This window comes from Pholcus phalangioides, unplaced genomic scaffold (assembly GCF_987345545.1).
Source record: "Pholcus phalangioides strain wild (caught in Gottingen) unplaced genomic scaffold, Ppha-v1.0 ptg000001l_1, whole genome shotgun sequence".
In the NCBI taxonomy this organism is placed as follows: domain Eukaryota; kingdom Metazoa; phylum Arthropoda; class Arachnida; order Araneae; family Pholcidae; genus Pholcus; species Pholcus phalangioides.
In genome coordinates this window covers 29183293-29202662 of record NW_028301594.1, presented here as the reverse complement: position 1 = coordinate 29202662, position 19370 = coordinate 29183293, and the positions used below count along the sequence as shown (strand labels likewise).

The window sequence follows — 19370 nt, the reverse complement described above, 5'->3', positions numbered from 1 at the left end:
TTTTTACATTACGCCGCCGAGGGCCAATGACACCGCAGGGTTTGAGGATGGCAAAGTTTGAAGCCACAGGCTTGTTATCTATTGCACCTGGGCGGGGAAGGAAGTCCGTTTCTGTGAAAACCGAGGAAGCTGTTGCATTAGCAATAGAGGAAGCAACAATGGAAAGCACACACGGGATGTGCACCGTAAGTGCTGTTGCACGTCGAATGGACTTACCATTGAGTAAGGCGTACAAAATCATTCGTAAAGTAAAAAAAAAAAAAAGAACTTTTTTTTCGCGAAAAATTGAATCCCATGATAATTATTACGTACCAAGTTTGATAACATTTTCTCCAATAGTTTTCCTTTTATGGGCATTTCAAAGTGGAACTTTAATTATAAAGACCTTGTATGAGCGAACTTATTGTACAATTTCAGGAGAATGAATGTTAAATAACAAATACTTTAACCCCTTAAGCGACTTTTAAAATTTTCTTGATCCGCATTATAACTGCCACATTGGAAATCATCTGAGCTTTCTAAAAATTGCCATCCATTTTCAAGAATTTTTTTCCCTGAGTGCGAGCTGATAAATGCTTTCCCCTCCCCAACACAAAATTATAATAATGATAATATAAAACAAGGGAAGACGAAGAACTCTAGCATTTTCTGTTGTACGCATAATCCTATTCTACCCGGAAGGGAAAAAGAAAAACATTGTCTCTCTCCGCTTCTGTTATCAGACTTGGAACCAAAAACGAAGGAAATTAAATTATCTGTCTGAGCAGTGCTGCCTGAAAATAAATTGCAGTTCAAGGGGTTAAGTGAGTAGTTATTGAAAACAAGAAAAAATGGAATGACACGAAAACTTACCGATGTGATTTGAACCCGGGTCCGTCCCTATGACCCCACGACCGCAAGTACAGCGGCATTTCTTTCTTTCTTGCAAACCGAGTGCAACTGCGGTCTATCGCCATGGGTAATTTACTACCGAATCAGTTGTGCCGGAAGTGTGTGCGTGTATTTAACAGTCTGAATACGTATCGAGTGTTGTGCGTGAACTCTTAGTGTTGCCATCTATTGTTCAAACTATGAGAGTGAAATGTAATGATTGAATATTTTTACCGTTGTATATCTGTTACTCTTTTTCGAGACTTTTCAACGGGGAGGTAGACACGCACAGCAGCATGCTATAAATCAGGGGGTGCACAAACGTTTCAATCGGGGGGCCAAAAACTTATATATGAAGAGTTGCCATACGACCCGTATTTTACGGGATATTTCCAAAATTTTGTCCACCTAAACTTTTTTTTTTTTTATGAAAAATGTCCCGTTTTTTCCTACGATTTTCAAAAAGGGTTAGCAGAATTTTTTACATCAAGAATTATGTTTATTTTCATTACCAATAAATATTATGATAGCTATGTCAATAACATAAATATTGTACAGATATTTTTCTACCGGAACAATTTTCACGCGCGGGGTGGAACCCCATGGAGTGCTACACCTGGTCCGCGAACCGGAGGTTGTGCACCCCTAGTATAAACGGTTAAATAATGCAAATACATTTGCATACTAGTATAAACCCAGTTGTATTTATGACCATCTCTCTGCTTTAACACAGCGTTCCAAGAAATCGTTGCCAACTTTAAAGAAAAAAATATGAAATAAAAATTTAAAAAAATTCGATATGAAGAATTACACTTGATGAAACGTGTCCATGTAAAATAATTTAATAATTTAACATTTAAATAATTCAAATGCGTAAATTTACATAATCATGATGAAATAAATAAGTAAATAGAAGTAATTAAAGAGTTTATTCCAATAAGTGAACAAAATTGTCGCGTTTTCATTTAAAGTGAAGCGCAATAAAAGAACACATAAGCACACGTAATGTGCTGGTTACTGCTTCTAGTTCGTTAGTTCGTTATCCTTTGTAGTTGGTCGGTGGATATGCTGGTTGACTTTGAGGGTAACTTGTCGGATGAGGATCAGGATATGCCGCTGGCATATCTGATGGCATGGCCATCTGAGTCGTAACGGTAACCGAAGAAGGGACTGCACTAGTGTGCATCAGGACCTGTCCCCGAACCGTCTGGGCACTCCTGCAGCAGAAGCAGTAGCAGCATGCGATAAGGCCTCCTAAGACGATCGAAGCACCAATAACGATAAGGACAATAGCGTACACTGGTAACCACACAATGTCTGCAAGCGAAAAAAAAATGCATTAACAATCATTTTTAATCACAATAAAATATTATATCATATACATTCTTTAGATCTCAAAAGAGCTAGTCAAACACCGAGAACAGGAGCATATCAGCCAACAGGAGCCAACGCAGCGCGACGACGCTCACTACTGGCGACGCTTCTAAGAGCCGTAACACACTTTAATAAACATTGTTTCCACTAGTTAACCGTACATGCACCTCTAACACGTTTTTCTGCTGATTTGCTAACGAATCGGTACATGCAAGAACGCGTGCTCTGAGTGCATGTGCGGCCCTAATCTATTTATGTTGTCAGAGTTGTGTGCTTGTTTCGTATTGTAGCTGGTACCACCATCTGTATCTTCCATATTTTGAAATGAAATTTCTTTTCATGATACATAATTCTTGGGTTAAAGGTCTGCCTGCTCTCAGCGGAGAGACATTTCCAAATTGGATGGGTGGGGGGGGGGGAGAAGGACGGACTCACATTCACGTCTCGAAGTTGGAAAACTACAGAAAACTAACTTCAGCCGGCCACCGCTGGGTGGAAGTTGATAAGTGTCGCGAGTTCGATACCCGGTTCATCCTTGCCAGAAACTTTCCCGACACAGGGGTACAACAGAAACGGCAACACATGAACACAAAAAAAGATTGCTACCGCAGGGAGTCCCACATTGGGAAAAGGTAGGGGGTGGTTAGCGCACCGTCCTCTCTCAGTGAGTATTAAAAACAATGGTGACATTAGGAATCGACAATGAATTGTAGGTCCTGGTCCAACCAGGAGTGTGGAGTCCTAGTGTGGAGAAAATGACCGTGGTGGGGAAAAAATGATCAAATAATCGAGTCACAACCGGGCCGCGAATGGGGGTGGGGGTTCGAAACCTGTAACCTCGATGGGAGTCCAGCACGATGCCCACATGACTGCATAGCGGCAACCAGTGCGTTAGTGTAACGCATATACACACGCATAACATGTTCCAGCATGTACCAAATAGTTAGAAATTATTGGAGAGATTATGGGGGGTCCCAGATTTCACAGGCATATGAGAGTACACAAAGGATGTAGGTTCGGAAGCAGCGATGTCTGAGGTCACGGGTATAGTTTTTGAGGTTCCAACGAAGAAAAAATAGTTTGTTTTAGACACTTATGAAAGACTTAATCAACGTGGAGATTCCGACGCGTGGAGGTCGGCAGAAATATAATTACACCCAATTATTTTCATGTGTTTTGTTTACAAAATTTGAGTTGTGCATGTTCAGGATGGCTCGCTAATGACATTACTGTAATCACTAGAGCCGTGCCAGCTCCCAAGAGAGAAATAGTCACCTCGGGTTGCATTAACCTTTGGCCACAATGTGCGCTGAAGGACACAACCCTTTCTACAGAGCCAACCGAAGAGACTATAAAAGACACATGCTCATGACACAGACTCTCCTCATGCAGAAAAATTGGTACAGGAAGCCTTGTCATCATATTCCAACATACTTGATGATATGAAGAAGAAACGGCAGACATAAATCACAATGTTCTTTCAGGAAACATCGCCAAAAATCGCTGCACCCTCTTTTATATTCCCTTACCCTGCTCTTCTCATGCTGTTTAATAAACGAGATATACAAGAAAAAAATTATCGTTTCAGGGTTGTTCGCAGATTTCCCGTATTTGCGGTCACCCCCGGAACGTAACCCTCGCGAATACGGGAGGCCGACTGTACTACGTTCATGGGAGAAAACAATTAAATAAATAAGCATCTTGGAATTCTATAGCATTCTTTTGAAACTTACTCTTGTCAATTTTTGTGTTGCAATATCTGCCCATGTGTCCGCCGAAACAATCACAAGTATAATGATTATCGTCGATTGTTCTGCACGTCCCATGATCACATCGATTGAGCCAGCAAGAATCTGTAAACGAAATCGTATAAGGTAATCACACGCTTTCGAATTAAACAAATGGTTTCGCTACTGCTACTACAATTTTCATTAAAACTACAACTTAACCTTTTAAGCAGCATTGACGAGATATCTCGGCTCCTTGAAAGCCTCTTGTTTCAGCATTGACAAGCCCTCATATTCTGCAAAGTTAATTTCTCGATGGAACACTTTTCTTTTATACCTCTCAGTTTGCATCTGCCGAAAATCGAGAGGAAAGCCTACTTCTTCAAGAGATATGGGAAATTTTCGGACGGGGGTGATCAGTGATTTCAGCTTTGCCACTTAAAAGGTTAATCGTACATGTGCCTCGTATAAACATTCCTCTGGGAAATTTCTAACGAATCGGTTACATGCTTTCTCTGCATGAATCGACGATAGCTATCATTTGTAGTTGTGAATCTCGATTAATCTACTTAACCTCTTTACGATCACGGGCGTGATATTATATCCGAACGCCAGTGGAATAAATTCAAACACGTTCTCTGTGTTTTCTTTCCCCTCTCTTCATCATCGCGAAGCTTTATAGTAACCCTATCTCTTTGGAAGTTGCTCTTTCTTTCCCTGTTTTGTTTCAATACAATGATTTTTTTTTCTCCACGCATATAATGTATCTTTCTAGTATGCACGTAGGAGCGAAAGAGAACACGTAGGGTGAGGGTGAAAAGAGGATCCTAAAATCAGAAAAAACTCTCTTACCTACCTTATCTATCTATTATACTTTTTTTCCTTTAAAATATTTTTTTTCTTTCCCCCTTTTTTCTTTTTCTAACGTGTGGTTAGGTTAGCATAAGGTTTCTAGATTTATCACCGATTTGTCAAATTTCTTGCCAAAACCTTGTAGGCTACGTGAAGTGGTTAAAGAAATTGGGGAATCTTTGTGACGCCATCAGCAAGGTCATATTGACTCATCAGAAAGAATCATCTCAGTATTACATGAGTGATTTGTTTTTTTATTGGACAAAAACATGAAACCCGTACTGAACACAAAATAAAATAGCAACGAATAACAGTGATACGAAAAATACATAAATAAGGTGCATTCCAGGGGCGTAGAAAGAAATTTCGTTCGGGGGGGACCAAAGTGACAGAACAATGGATTTGGCCATCTTTTTCCCTTTTTTTGGTAATTTTCTCACATTTCGGGGGGGGACCAGACCCCCAAGTCCCCCCCCCCCTCGCTACGCCCTTGGTGCATTCACTTTATGACATCAAGAGACTAAAGTGTGTTTCTAGTGGGTCTATAAAAATAGTATAATTATGTGTTAGATCAGCGATCAGTGGTTTCCAAATACTTTCAGTCGTTGACCACACCCCCCTCCTCCTCCTCCCACCCGGAAATCTTGGTGTTTGCCATGGACTTCGGAAAATCTTGGTGTTTATAAATATTTAAATACCTCTGAGTTTTTCATCACAATATTTTCCCGTGTATTTGGGAAAACAGTCGCAAATATAGCCAGGAGCTCCGAACGAAATGCATGTACCGTGAACGCATCGATTGGAGAGACAAGCGTCCAAGGACGAATCAGTAGCTGAAAATAAAACAATTTAAAAACAATCAAATAACTACTACAATTTCACATGAAATTAATCATATTCACTGGTACCGGCAGTAATGTCATCATGAATACTGCTTGTGCAGGAAAATTTAGATATACAGAGTCTAAGCAAAAGGTTCTCAAAAGTAACGGCTCCCTGTGAGAAAAGCCGCACCTCAATTAGTACTAAATTTAAGATGCATTAAAGCGGGCAACTCCTCAAGTTTATTTGCAGGTTAATAAAGTTTAATGCGAGCATCTTTAGAGACTCTGGCAGATGTTTAAACGGTACTCTAACTCAGTGCCGTCTTAACGCATGGGCCCACCTGGACACGGTCCGGGGCCTCAAAAGAATCCGAACTCTCATTTTTGTGAGGTCCCTCACCTCACAAAAATGAGATCCTGTTAAAATTTTCTAAGATTTACCAGGTAGGCCTTGGAAAAACAACTTGGCCCGGAGGCCCATGATGCTCTTAAGACGGCCCTGCTCTAACTCTTTCAAAGCGTTTAGTAGCGCAGGTTGTTGCATAAATTCGGAAATATTTTAAAAATTCATAAAAATTGAAAAAATTGGCACATTTGAGTGTGGCTTTGTTATTCTTATGAAAGAGGATATTTTTTTGCTGTACAGGAAGAAAATTAGTTCAGATTTTTGTTGATAGGGCAAATTCGACAAAAATTTACTTCAGGTAAGCAAATCATAAAATTCCAGTGCAATCTTGATCTTTAATCTCTTCTGTGTCCGAAACGATCGTAAATCTTCAATCGGTGATTCGTGGTATATCTCATATATAATATACCTGGTTACATGATTAGATTTGAACTGGATCAACCAAGACTATCAGTCTTGTTGGATAAGTTGATCTTAAATTTTTTTCTTCGCACTTATTAATGAATAATGCTAGATTTACAAAAATATGTCTATGAGAACTTAAACGCAAAGCTATGAATAATACCAATATTGAAAACAACTGGCTTTTCGAGGTTTGGAAAATCTTTGATGAAACTGGATCAAGTTTTCTTAGGCCGGGATTACACTATAAAAGTAATTTTATAAAACTTGTGAAATGCCACCAATAAGATTATCAGTTTCATTTGCTCGAATGTAACCTATGAACTTTATTGGTTGAATTTTTTGAGTGTTATACAAGGGATTTTATCAAACTTTTATAGTGTAATACCGGCCTTAAACTACACAAGATCCTTCGATGATTACACGAATCAATAGACATATTCCCCCCTAATAACAAACACCTTAATTTCACAAAGCATTCAGTTCTGCTATGGATCTGAATTCTATAGAACAATAAAGAACTCATTCGGTATTCAGGACTGTCTAATAAATAACTGCCAAATTTTTGTTTTAAAAGAGTTTTAGTCCAGTTGCGTTTTGATAACCCTCGAGTCGGATTGAACCCAAATCAAGACTTTTGAATGAAAAGTGATTGAAATATTGCATTTATTGTAATCTTTATCAACTTGAAACGTGGAAACACGCATTTTTAGATTGTCCAACCTATGCATCATACAGAAGGCGTTACTTCAATAACAACGAAAATTTATACATAAAAAAATATTTTGACGCTGAACAATTGTTGAAATTAAACATACTTTTTATTTTTTACGAGGTATTCACTGTTTGCAGTCCCTGTACGAAGATAACTGAAGTGGAATTGAGGAAGAGATTAATTTTTGCGTATCGACACATCTAGCTGGAAGCGCAGCATGAAATATAATTTGCTATGCTCCATCTTTTAAAACAAAATACGTAACGATGTCATAGGTGGTCCGCAGGCAGACTTGATAACATTATTCACTCGTTGTAATTGATATTAGTAATATGGGTTCAAATAATATTATACCTTCATACTTATTGTTCACCATACATCATCGAGGAGAAGGCAGGAAATTGCGATCCTAAATAAGGGATGTCGATAAATTTTGTAAAAAAATCGAAATTTATTGTTTTAAATGCAATTTGCTAATTACTACTAAAATTGCTGAAGGGTGTGAATAAAGGGCTACTACAAATTGCAGTAAGCAAAAACATGTTTCACAGAAAAAAAATATTCAAATGATCTTATGACCATATTTCATTAAGGAAAAATATGGTAAACTGGGATCTTAACAATCCCTAAAATATGAGACTTCGCTAATAACCATCAAAAACATTGTCAGAACTAGGCATAATCACCTATCATAATCAAAATTCCAAAAATTTGCGGACAAAACGTTATATGTGACAAATATGTGAGATGAATGTTTATAACTTATGCCCTAATTATCATAATATAATTTATATCATGAAAATGTAGTTTGAGTGCGTGACTGCTTCACGGCTTTTTTTTCAGTAAATATAAAAAATTCAAATAAGTATCGTGGAAAAAACGGGAGAAATGTATAAAAAAAATCTGAACAACGAAAATTACAGGAATGTCCCGTATTACGGGATACAAGTGGTCCGTCGAATGGTTTCCATACATTTTACTGGTCCTTGTCTTCAAAAGGTTGAGAACATTGTAATCAGCTATGCTCAAACAATTAAAATTGACTGATTGATTGAACAATAGCGCTTTATCCACCAATGCCAACATCACAATGAAAACCTTATTCAAGCGCTTGTAAGAGGAAAGTTTAGAAATTAGCTAATTCACCAAATTCATTTTAAATGACTCTGATTTGCATATTTCCAGTTAGTTGCTTTCGTGCCGCGTCATCTATCCTATATATATATCACACCTATATAAATATTTAAATACCTGGGAGTTTTTCATCACAATATTTTCCCGTGTATCCGGAAAAACAGTCGCAAATATATTTAGAATCTCCGAGTGAGCTGCATACCCCATGAACGCATCGATTGAAAAGACAAGCGTCTAAGGACGATCCAGTATCTGGAAATAAAATTACTTAAAAATAAAATCAAGTAACTACTGAAATCACGCATCTAAAACAAGTTTCGTCATTAAATTTCACAGTTGGAAAAACTATTAGCAAAATACAAAATTTTTTGTGTGTGAACTAATTTTCTTTTCTGTACCATAAAAAAATCCCACTTCAGGAGAATGACTTTTTAGCAAACCACATTCAAATATATTAACTCTTTCGATTTTTATAAAATTTTTAAATTATTTACGAATTTATCGGACACCCTGTATCTGAGGTCTTAATCAACTTCTGGAGAGATACTATGTTTTAAATCTCGTTGGAGGCTCCTCGTTACGCTCAATTCGTGCACGGATTATAACACACTGGCGTATATGTATGTCAAATGATTTAACTTCCGCTAGCGTTTAAGGAAGCACTGAATTTTATATTGAGGCATCCCCACGTGCTACTGCTAAACCGCACATGCACATCGTAAACATTCCTTTGAGAAATTTCCAACGAATTGGTGTAAGTCGGAATGGGCCATGCATATATATATATTTATTTATACAGGTTCCATAGGTAACAGGATGTTGGTATTTTACCGGTGAGCCATCAATCCAGGAGGCATACAAAAAACATGCTTCTTCACGAGTCTTTTACCTTCCCTTAAAGTTTTGCCCATGAATTAAGGAGCACCTGTCCTAAAAATAACTGTCCTAACATACCACATGCATGTATGTATGTTCGGGGGGTTCTCAATCTTTTTCACCCGCGGTTGCCCATTCCCTAATCAATGCTTGTCAGTTTCTCCACAAAGCAGTTTCACAAAGAACCGCTTCTAAGAACCTTTGACAGAGCCGCCGTAGTAGTAGTAGTAGTTAAGTGAGTAGTTATTCAGAAAAAAATGGAATGACACGAAAACTTACCAATGTGTATGGAAAACACAATGCAGAAGAACAATCCAGAAACTACACGGTATTCCATGGTAATGCTTAAAATAGTTCTTGGAATAGGGTCTGTTCTAAAAATGTAGTTTTAGACGGTTCCTGGACAGTTACGTCGTTATTATGTTTCAACGCATGTGTAAAAACAAGATACATCTGAATGATCTATTTTCTGTGCCTACACAGGCAATTCACTCTTTATCTTATTTAATATTTCTGATAACTTTCCGGGAGGGAGAAAGTGATAAGGATTGACTGATGCATGATTACTCCTTAAAAACATCTACCGAAAACCCAAAGGTGCCTTCTAATGTGAATTTCAATTGCTCACGTGGGGCACACAGAAATGAAATGCGTGCTTTAATATCATTATTTAATCAAAAATTCAAAATAAATATCCAGGTCTGTCGCGAAATTTTAGCCACGAGTGAGAGATAAAGATGGCTGACACAGGTGCGTGTCTCCTGATGACATCTGTTCTCGAAAATGTGATCAAAGCGCTATCGGGAAGTAACCGCTTACTGGCAAAGAAGCTGTTGTGAAGTTTCATGAGTTTGAAACTTCCGCTTTCATTCACGCCTCGATGTTGAGAACCAACTTCAGAAAAAGAACTTCAGCTGACCACCCATGGGATTTGAACCCGGGTCCGTCCCTATGACCATACGACCGCCAGCACAGCGGCATTTCTTTCTTTCTTGCAAACCGAGCGCAACTGCGGTCTATCGCCATGGACAATTTACTACCGAATGAGTTGTGCCGGAAGTGTTTACGTGTATTTAACAGTCTGAATACGTATCGAGTGTTGTGCGTGAACTCTTAGTGCTGCCATCTATTGTTCAAACTATGAGTGAAATGTAATGATTGAATATTTGTACCGTTGTATATCTGTTACTCTCTCTTTCGCGAGGCTTTTCAACGGGGAGGTAGACACGCACAGCAGCATGCTATAAATCAGGGGTGCACAAACTTTTCAGTCTGCGGGCCAAATATGAGGTAATTCTTGATGTAAGCTAAGCCTGATGATGAGCTAAGTCTTGATGTAAAAAATTCGCAGAATTTTTTACATCAAGAATTATGTTTCTGAACCTGTTATATGCATTGATAACTTTCTACTGGAACAACTTTCGCGGACTGAATGGAACCCCATGAAGGACCACGCCTGGCCCGCAGACCGGAGGTTGTGCATCCATGGTATAAATGATTAAATAATGCAGATACATTTGCATACTAGTTCTATTTATGACCATCTGCTTTACCAAAGCGTTCCAAGAAAACATATGGTTGCTAACTTTATAGAAAAAGTATGAACTATATATATAAAAATATTAAAAAAATTCGATCGAAAAAATTACACTTGCTGAAACGTGTCCATGTAAATAATTTAATAATTTAACATTTAAATAATTTTCATGCGTAAATTTACATAATAATGATGAAATAAAATTGAAGTAATTAAAGAGTTTATTCCCCTCCTCCCCCCCCCCCCCAACAAGTCGAAAAAATTATCACGTTTTCATTTAAGTGAAGCGCAATAAAAAAAAGAACACATAAGCAAACGTAATGTGATAGTTACTGCTTCTAGTTCGTTATCCTTTGCAGTTGGTCAGTGGATATGCTGGTTGACTTTGAGGGTAATCATAACTTGGCGGATGAGGTTCAGGATATGCCGCTGGCATGGCCATCTGATTCATAACGGTGACCGAAGAAGGGACTGCGCTATTGTGCACCAGGACCTGCCCCCGAACCGTCTGGGTACTCCTGCAGCAGCAGCATGCGATAAGGCCTCCTAAGACGGTCGAAGCACCGATAACGATAAGGACAATAACGTACACTGGTAACCACACAATATCTGCAAGCGAAAAAAAAAAGCATTAACAATCATTTTTAATACTAACAAAAAATATTATAATATACGTTCTTTAGATCAAATAGGAGGTAGTGGCAAAGAATGACCCAATGAAGCCACTTAAAAAAAGCACAGAGAACTGAAACACGTCAATATCGTGAACACAGCAAGACGACCCTTACGTAGATGACGCCTCTAGGAGCCGTAACACACACTTTAATAACCATTACTTCCACTACTTTTACCGTACATACAACTCTTACACATTTCTCTGCTGATTTTCTAACGAATCGGTACATGCAAGAACGCGTGCTCTGAGTGTATGTGCGGCCCTAATGTATTTATGTTGTCAGAGTTGTGTGCTTGTTTCGTATTTGCTAGCGCCACCATCTGTATCTTCCATATTTTGAAGTGAAGATGGTAAATTCTTGAATTTTTCATGATATATATTTCTTGGGTTAAAGGTCTGCCTGCTCTCTGCGGAAAGACATTTCCAAATTCGATGGGGGGGGGGGGGGGGGGACTCACATTCACGTCTCGAAGTTGGAAAAACCACAGAAAACTAATTTCAGCCGGCCACCGCTGGGCGGGTGTTTCGAGGTGTCGCGAGTTCGATACCTGGTTCATCCTCGCCAGAAACTTTCCTGAAAAAGGGGTACAACAGAAACGGCGACATGAACACAGAAATAGATTGCTACCGCAGGGAGTTTCACACCGGGGGAAAGTGGGGGGGGGGGTTAGTGCACCAACCTCGCAGTGAATATAAAAAAAGGCTGCCATTCGGGATCGGCAATAAATTGTAGGTCCTGGTCCAATTAGCCCTTGTGTGCAGAAAATGACAGTGGTGAAGCAAAAATGATCGAGCCACCGCTGGGCTGCGAACGGGGGGGGAGGGGAAGGGATTGAAAACCTGTATCCTCGGGATGGGAGTCCAGCACGATGCCCAACTGACTGAATAGTGGCAACCAGTGCGTTAGGGTAACGCATACACACACGCATAACATGTTCCAGCATGTACCAAATCGTTAGAAATTCCCCAGAGGAAAGTTTATGAAGTGCATGTACGATAGAAGGCGAGCACTGGATGCACTGGTATCATCCCATATCACGACGGAAATAGTCGAGTGGTGAACCCTTTACGGTACTTTAAAGTGCCACGAACTTTTCACCCTGGTAACACCACTTACATACGTTGTTGGGAGTTGGGATTTCGAAGTATGAAAGCTGTATAAGTACTTTACGATTTCCAGATGACAGTACAAGTGTGGGACTTTATGTGGGAAGATGTATGAATAAAAATTCACTTTCCCAGTCATCGTTGTAAGCAGTTATAGTTGTAATTATGTAGAGGCGTGATACAGTCAACGCGACTCATTAGGATCACGGATAATGCTATCATTCGGGTATTGTTACCACTTTTGCAAAGAATGGAACGGATCAATATCATAACATGGCAAAAAATTCATTTTTAGTTACCGGGACTTCGCGTAATGTTATCTATTTCTTCCGTCTATGTTATCTAAGTTTTTTTGGTGCATTCTGAAGCCAAGCTTCAACCAAACTCATTATTTTTCCAGTAAATTATCGTTATCAGGCTGCAAGACAATACAGGAGACTAGAAGGTGTTCACTCCCCTACCACGTTAATTAACTCGACGTATGCCAACTAATTTTTAGGAAAAAATTAATTTTTTAGGATTTCTCCCCAAGACCTTCTTAGAACTAAAACGACCTTCCAAAAAATTCACATGATAATTATTTCATTTTTTCATAATGTGTGGTACTGAAAGGATTAAAAATGATTTTGAAAGCATCTAAGAATACGGTGTAAAATTTTCTTTTAACACTTAGTATCCGAAAAAGCAGCTGCATGTATAATATTCCTCATCAAATGGTTCGCACGTTCCATGAACGCATCGATTGAGAAAACAAGAGTCGGAAGAGCCAGTATCTGCAAACGAAACAATAAGAAAAAGTCAATATATCACGTTCTAAAATAATTAAGTTTCTCAATGTAGTTTGTGAAATAAAGCGTGCTAATCAGATATATTATTAATTAACGGTCCAATAAATTATTTATTCCGAACATTTCAAGTCTTGTGCATATCAAGTCGTACATTTATCGGCATGCCCTCACAATGATCGGAGCACAATGCGGACGAATCATATTCACGGTTGGGATCCCGAACTGGGCTAACTTGGGGGTCTTCAACGCATGGTTCACGGGTCGCCTTTTTGCCGCGGCTCGATGGCGAAAAAGGCTTACAAAAGTTCCAGATACTTTACTTATAGAAATACGGAAAAGGAACCTCAATAAAAATTTGTTCTACAATCGGTGAAACTAGTAATTTCGAAATTACTTTTCAGAATTAATAAAAAATAATTTTAGAATTAATAAAAAAAATAGTTTTAGAATTAATGAGAGAAATGATTTCATAATTACTGAAATAAGTAATTTCAGAATTAATAGAAAAATAATTTCGCAATTCATGAAAATTCATAATTTGTGAAAAATACTTCAAAATTGTTATTAGAAATATTTTCGAAATAAATCAAAATTATTTCCAGAATAACTATAATATGTTCAGAATTAATGAAAAATTATTTCCAGAATAACTATAATATGTTCAGAATTAATTAAAAATTATTTCCAGAATAACTATAATATGTTCAGAATTAATAAAAATTATTTCCAGAATAACTATAATATGTTCAGAATTAATAAAAAATATTTCCAGGATTAATGAAAAATATTTCCAGAGTGATTGTAAAGTATCAATATAGGGCCCCCATTGGGCCGACCTATTAAGACGGTCGCCGCTGTACGAATCTGCTGCATATAGGTACCGCAACTGTTGGGCCTCGGACTTCGTGGGACTTTCATTTTTGACCCGCAATATCTCTGAGGTTGGAGACCCCTGTCTTAACTGAAGAATTCGCATGTTTAGGATCAAATAGGTTTCATAAAACAAAATATTCGACTGTCTGCCATAATTAATAGGCTCCAGCCCGGGTGCCCGAGACAATTCTTATCTTTTTTTTCTCATGATAAACTCTCTATGGAGGGCCTGTGAAAAATCTAGCTTCTGGGCCCGCCGTCAAACCGAGGGATACCCAGGCCACATCGCCATATATCAATACAGTATCGGCTCATTGTCCTCAGTAGCTCTGGCAATTTATTTATAGAAAAAATTATTTACATTACAAAATACAATATAATCACAACTAGTATAAAATTATAATCTATGCATAAAATCGAGTGGAAAGATCAAGATCTACGTATACAATCATAAATCAATCCTAATTCGAATGTAAAAACCTAAATCGCGTATTGAAATCAATCATGAATCTGATATAAAATCATAATTCTGGGCCCGCCAGTGGACGCAGCCTAGGGGTCCTGCTGCAGCATTTGGGGGGGGGGGGGTGAGTGCATGGTAGTATTATAAAAATTCCAGAGTCGCCCTCATGGGTATACAACAGGTGAGGTCGCACCGGGCTCCACCTCTTACTGTAATAAAAGTGAAAAAATATGCTCAAATCAATCACATTTTTTTTTATCGTAAAGTGGTTAAAGTAATGGCAATAAATCAGGAAGAGACCTGATCTTTTTGAATGAAGGGTATCAGAGGCTTAGCAGCACGTGACTCTGAGATGCAAAGTTTATAGTTATTATAGAATAAATATTTGGGAGCCCTTCTAATAAAAATCAACCCTTCACATACTTTATAAACAATTCTAAGACTTACAAAACATTCTAGTTTCTTTCTGACATTTCAATGTTTTGGGACACGTTTGCAATGTAACGTTACAGTCGCTTTTATACAGTTCTATTATAGTATTTACCTTTTGCGCAATGTTGTGCACCTTTAGTATTTGTAATTGCACCACTTTCTATAGTATTGCGAATCGGCGTATAACTTTTTTTTGTCATATAACATGCAACTATTTGTCTTACCCTCACACTTTTCTTCAAGTGCATAGTCAATTTATCTTTAATTGTATTATTAATTGTATCTTATTTAGTTGTCACCTTTGCAATTTATTTTATGACCAGAACAATAAATTTGAATTTTGGACAGAGATATGGTTGCCGCTGTGGTGGTCGAGTGGTTATAGTGCCGGACTCGTGATGCGAGGATCCGGGTTCGAACCCCACAGTGGTGGTCGGCTGAAGTTGGTTTTCTGTGGTTCCCAACTTCAAGGCGCAAATGCGAGCCGATCTCCCCGTTAAAAAGTCTCGCCACAGAGAGCAACAGTCCTACAACGATAAATCATTCAACCATAACACTTCACTCATAGTTAGTAAAACTGGGGGCAGATGACAGCACTACACATAACAAGCATTACACAGAAACAAACTTCACGTCAGGTTGCACTACACGTACACGCACATTCCCGCATGTACCGATTCGTTGGGGGGTTCCGCGGGGGGGGGGGGTGCATGTGTGGTGTAGCAGTAGTAGGTAGGGGCTCGGGGATCCATGATGTTCTTAAGTCAGCCACCTCGTTGGGCAGTTTGCCTGTTGTGGCGTTGTATTTGTATTTGTATTTGTATATATATACACAGTTTTTATGATCTCAAACCCGTACAGCAGGGGTCTTCACTCTTCAACATTTCAGACATTCGACGTAAAATTCGAAGGTTCCATGACTTCCGCGGGCCACCACACCAAATTATATACTGCAATATTTCAATCATTACACTTCACTCACAATTAAAAATAGATGGCATATCTCAGCACTATAACAAGTATTACACAGAAACAAACTCACGTTAGGTTTACATCACGTTCATGCGCATTCCAACATGTACATATTCGTTAACAGTTCAGCAGAGAAATGTGGACGAGGTGCGTGTGTGGTTTAGTAGTAGTAGTATTCAGAATAGTAAGCTGTAATTCCAGATCTACAAGGTTTTTTGCAGTGGCGTCTTAACAGATTGACAACATTGCTAACATTAGATTCTTTTCATCTTGCTAATGCGAGTAATATGTGGGGGAAGAAGAGATAGAAAAATAATGATGTAAAACTCAATTCCAAATATTTATGTAAATGATGTTGCTGTTTTCTTTCCCTTTTTCGTCTTTTCTTTTTCTTTTTTCGTAAATTGAAAATACCTTTCTTTGAAGATATTCATGGTATTCAATATAAAAATTGACAATATTTGGCGATATCAATTCCGTCTCACAGATATCTATCTGATCACCCTGTAGTATTGGTCTTCAACCTTTTTCCAGTCGCGAGCACTGCCTACCCATCATCAAAAGAAGAGCACCTTTACGGCAAGTTTAACATACGAATACACGAAATGATGATGATTTCACTCCTTGAATGTAATGCCTCGAAGGTGTTTAATTGGAACGTTGTTCAAGTGCTCACGCGAGCACGAAATCGGACACGAGCATCGAGCACTCTGGGTAATTCCGGAGGAGCACCGTGGTGCTCGCGAGCGACGGGTTGAAGATGCCTGCCCTACACAAAGGTGTAGTACAGTCGGACTCACTTATATTACGAATTTTTTTACGTACAACGAAGTATTTCCGTGTCTCGTGAATTTCGTAATGCTTATCTGGGCTATTTCGATTGCTCAGAACGAACACCGATTTTAGCGAAGTACGTCTATAACGAATTTTCGACCGATTTTCAAGCATGGAATAGTCAGAAATTTCTTTGTGATTTTTCTAAAAATCTTCTTATGTGTACTATGAACATTTACTTTTCTGCAACTGATAGTCTCCTTTCTTTCCTTGGAAAGACATTCTAGCGTTTTGCTTCTTTTTTCCCCACTTTACTCTGTTAAATCTTATTTTGATTGCCGAAAACCTTATTAGGAAGAAAAGATTGAGGTTATTTATTCCCAAGAACCAAACCTCCAAACCGCCTTCAGTGCACATTTCCCAATCCCAAGCAGGACTCTTACGTTGGTGCAAAATGCTAGTCATTGCTTCGAAAATTGTAGTTACACAGTTGATTGAAAGCCAAAAATGGAGAGAAAAAAAATTCGGGATTATTTCGAAGTTTGTTATTCTGTCTGTAACTGGTTCGAAAAAATAAGACGAAAAAATTTTCCGGTGTCCGTACTCTTACTAAAAGAAAAGGCATTACATTTTGCAGGCTTATTTGGCTTAAATGATTTAAACGCAAAATGTTCTGCCAAAAACATCAAGAAACAAAAAGCAATGATCGAATACATATTTTTGGTGATGTATTCGATTGCGTGAGAGATTTTAATCATTTTTTTAAATCTTTATTTTTAAATATGTACTGTATATTATTTTAATCTATTTATTTTAGGAATGCCCAGATTCTAGAAAAATGCGTATAGTGCACGTAATTTTTTTTTTATTTTCCTTAAAAGCATCCTTTTTACAAGTCAGTATGGATATGGTATGGACGAAGTTCGCGTCTAATGAACAGTTCCGCTGGTTTTTTTTTTTTTCCGACTTTGTTATAAGCGGGTCCGACTGTATTATGTTCTCACGTGTAAAATCTCAATTTTTCACAATCACGAAGAATTTAACTGTTATATGTGTTACGGTAAAATGTGAAAAATCCAGATTATTATGAATAATTACTGACCATTTTGGTAAGTGTGATAAATACAGGATGTTCCGTTTATGGACCGAAAAACTTAGATGGTTGTTAGTAGACATCAAGAGGAAGAAAAATTTCAATGGAACATGTTGTCGCAAACCACGTTGAGAGGGTGAAAATCACGAAAAACGCATGCAGGTTTCGACGTCACGCTGGAACGACAAAAAGTACAATAATAACTGCAAAAATATTTATTTGATCCATTATTACGTTTTCTTCCATTTGAGAAGTGCGTACATTGCGCAGTCTCCCTGCATCGCCGCTGGGGTGGTCGAGTGGTCATAGTGACGGACTCGCATCGCTGGGATCCGGGTTCGAGCCTCGGCTGAAGTTGGTTTTCTGTGGTTCCCAACTTCAAAGCGCAAATGCGAGCCGATCTCCCCGTTGAAAAGTCTCGTCACAGAGAGCAACAGTCCTACAAACAGTACAAATATTCAGTCATTACACTTCACTTCTGAGATATAGATAGATGGCAACAGACAAAACACACGAAAAAAATCAGACAAAACACACGAAAAAAATCAGACAAAACACACGAAAAAAATCAGACAAAACACACGAAAAAAATCAGACAAAACACTAGATACGCACTCAGACTACTTACGCATACTTACACTTCCGGCACAACCCACTAGGTAGTAAATTGCCCATGGCGATAGACCTGAGTTGTGCTCCGCTTGAAAAAAAAAAAGACCGTAAATCACATGCATATCAGCGTATTCCTCGTTCGTGTAGTCAGACATCACGATACTCATTGAAACAGACAACTAACTGCTACCACGTGCTTACTACCGCAATAGTGCTAATTTACGTCGTCCTCAGCGCATGCGTTTCACGACGCTGCTTTTGTCAGATATAGTGAGCGAACCCACGAATACATCCAGCGATCAACTGACATCCACCTTTCGTCTCCTGTGGACTCAGAGCCTGCCTTCGTTTTTTTCGCGATTTTCAGCCGCTCAACGTGATTTGTGACACCATGTTCCATTGCAAATTTTGCATTCTTAATGCCTATTAACAACCCTCTGAATTTGTCGGTGCATTAGCAGACCCTGTATATTGCGAATTTATCATATTTACCAGTGATTATGTTTGACTTGTACCTCGTATTAGTACATATGATAAACCGTCTATTAATTACTTAAATTTACCGGATATTTTGCTCAAACTTTAGTCTAAAATTATAGATTGGATCACAACCAATACCATACACCACTACTGATCGGTGATGTTGATTATGTTTTAAAATGTTGATAAATGTGAAGAAAGCTAACATTACAAAAAAAACTGATAATAATTTTTATTTATTTATTTATTGAAACTGACAAATGGTTGAATTAAAAAAAAAAGTGTTATTTCCGCATTATTTCTTCTATATTTTTCATACTTACCAACTTCAATCGGGAATTATGCATAGTCAACGGTAAATGTGATAAGTGTAAGAACATTTA

General features: G+C 38.2%; 1 protein-coding gene across 1 annotated transcript; it reads right to left on the bottom strand.

Annotated features, from left to right (window-relative positions):
* Positions 1–1780: 1780 nt before the first annotated feature.
* On the bottom strand, positions 1781–9642 carry LOC149090295 (uncharacterized). Its single transcript, XM_089233912.1, has 5 exons — positions 9460–9642; positions 8422–8556; positions 5522–5656; positions 3978–4097; positions 1781–2187 (listed from the first exon to the last, which is right to left on the bottom strand). Exons 1-5 carry the CDS (start codon positions 9515–9517, stop codon positions 1910–1912), a joined length of 726 nt encoding a protein of 241 aa, XP_089090038.1. The 5' UTR covers positions 9518–9642; the 3' UTR covers positions 1781–1909.
* Positions 9643–19370: the final 9728 nt, after the last annotated feature.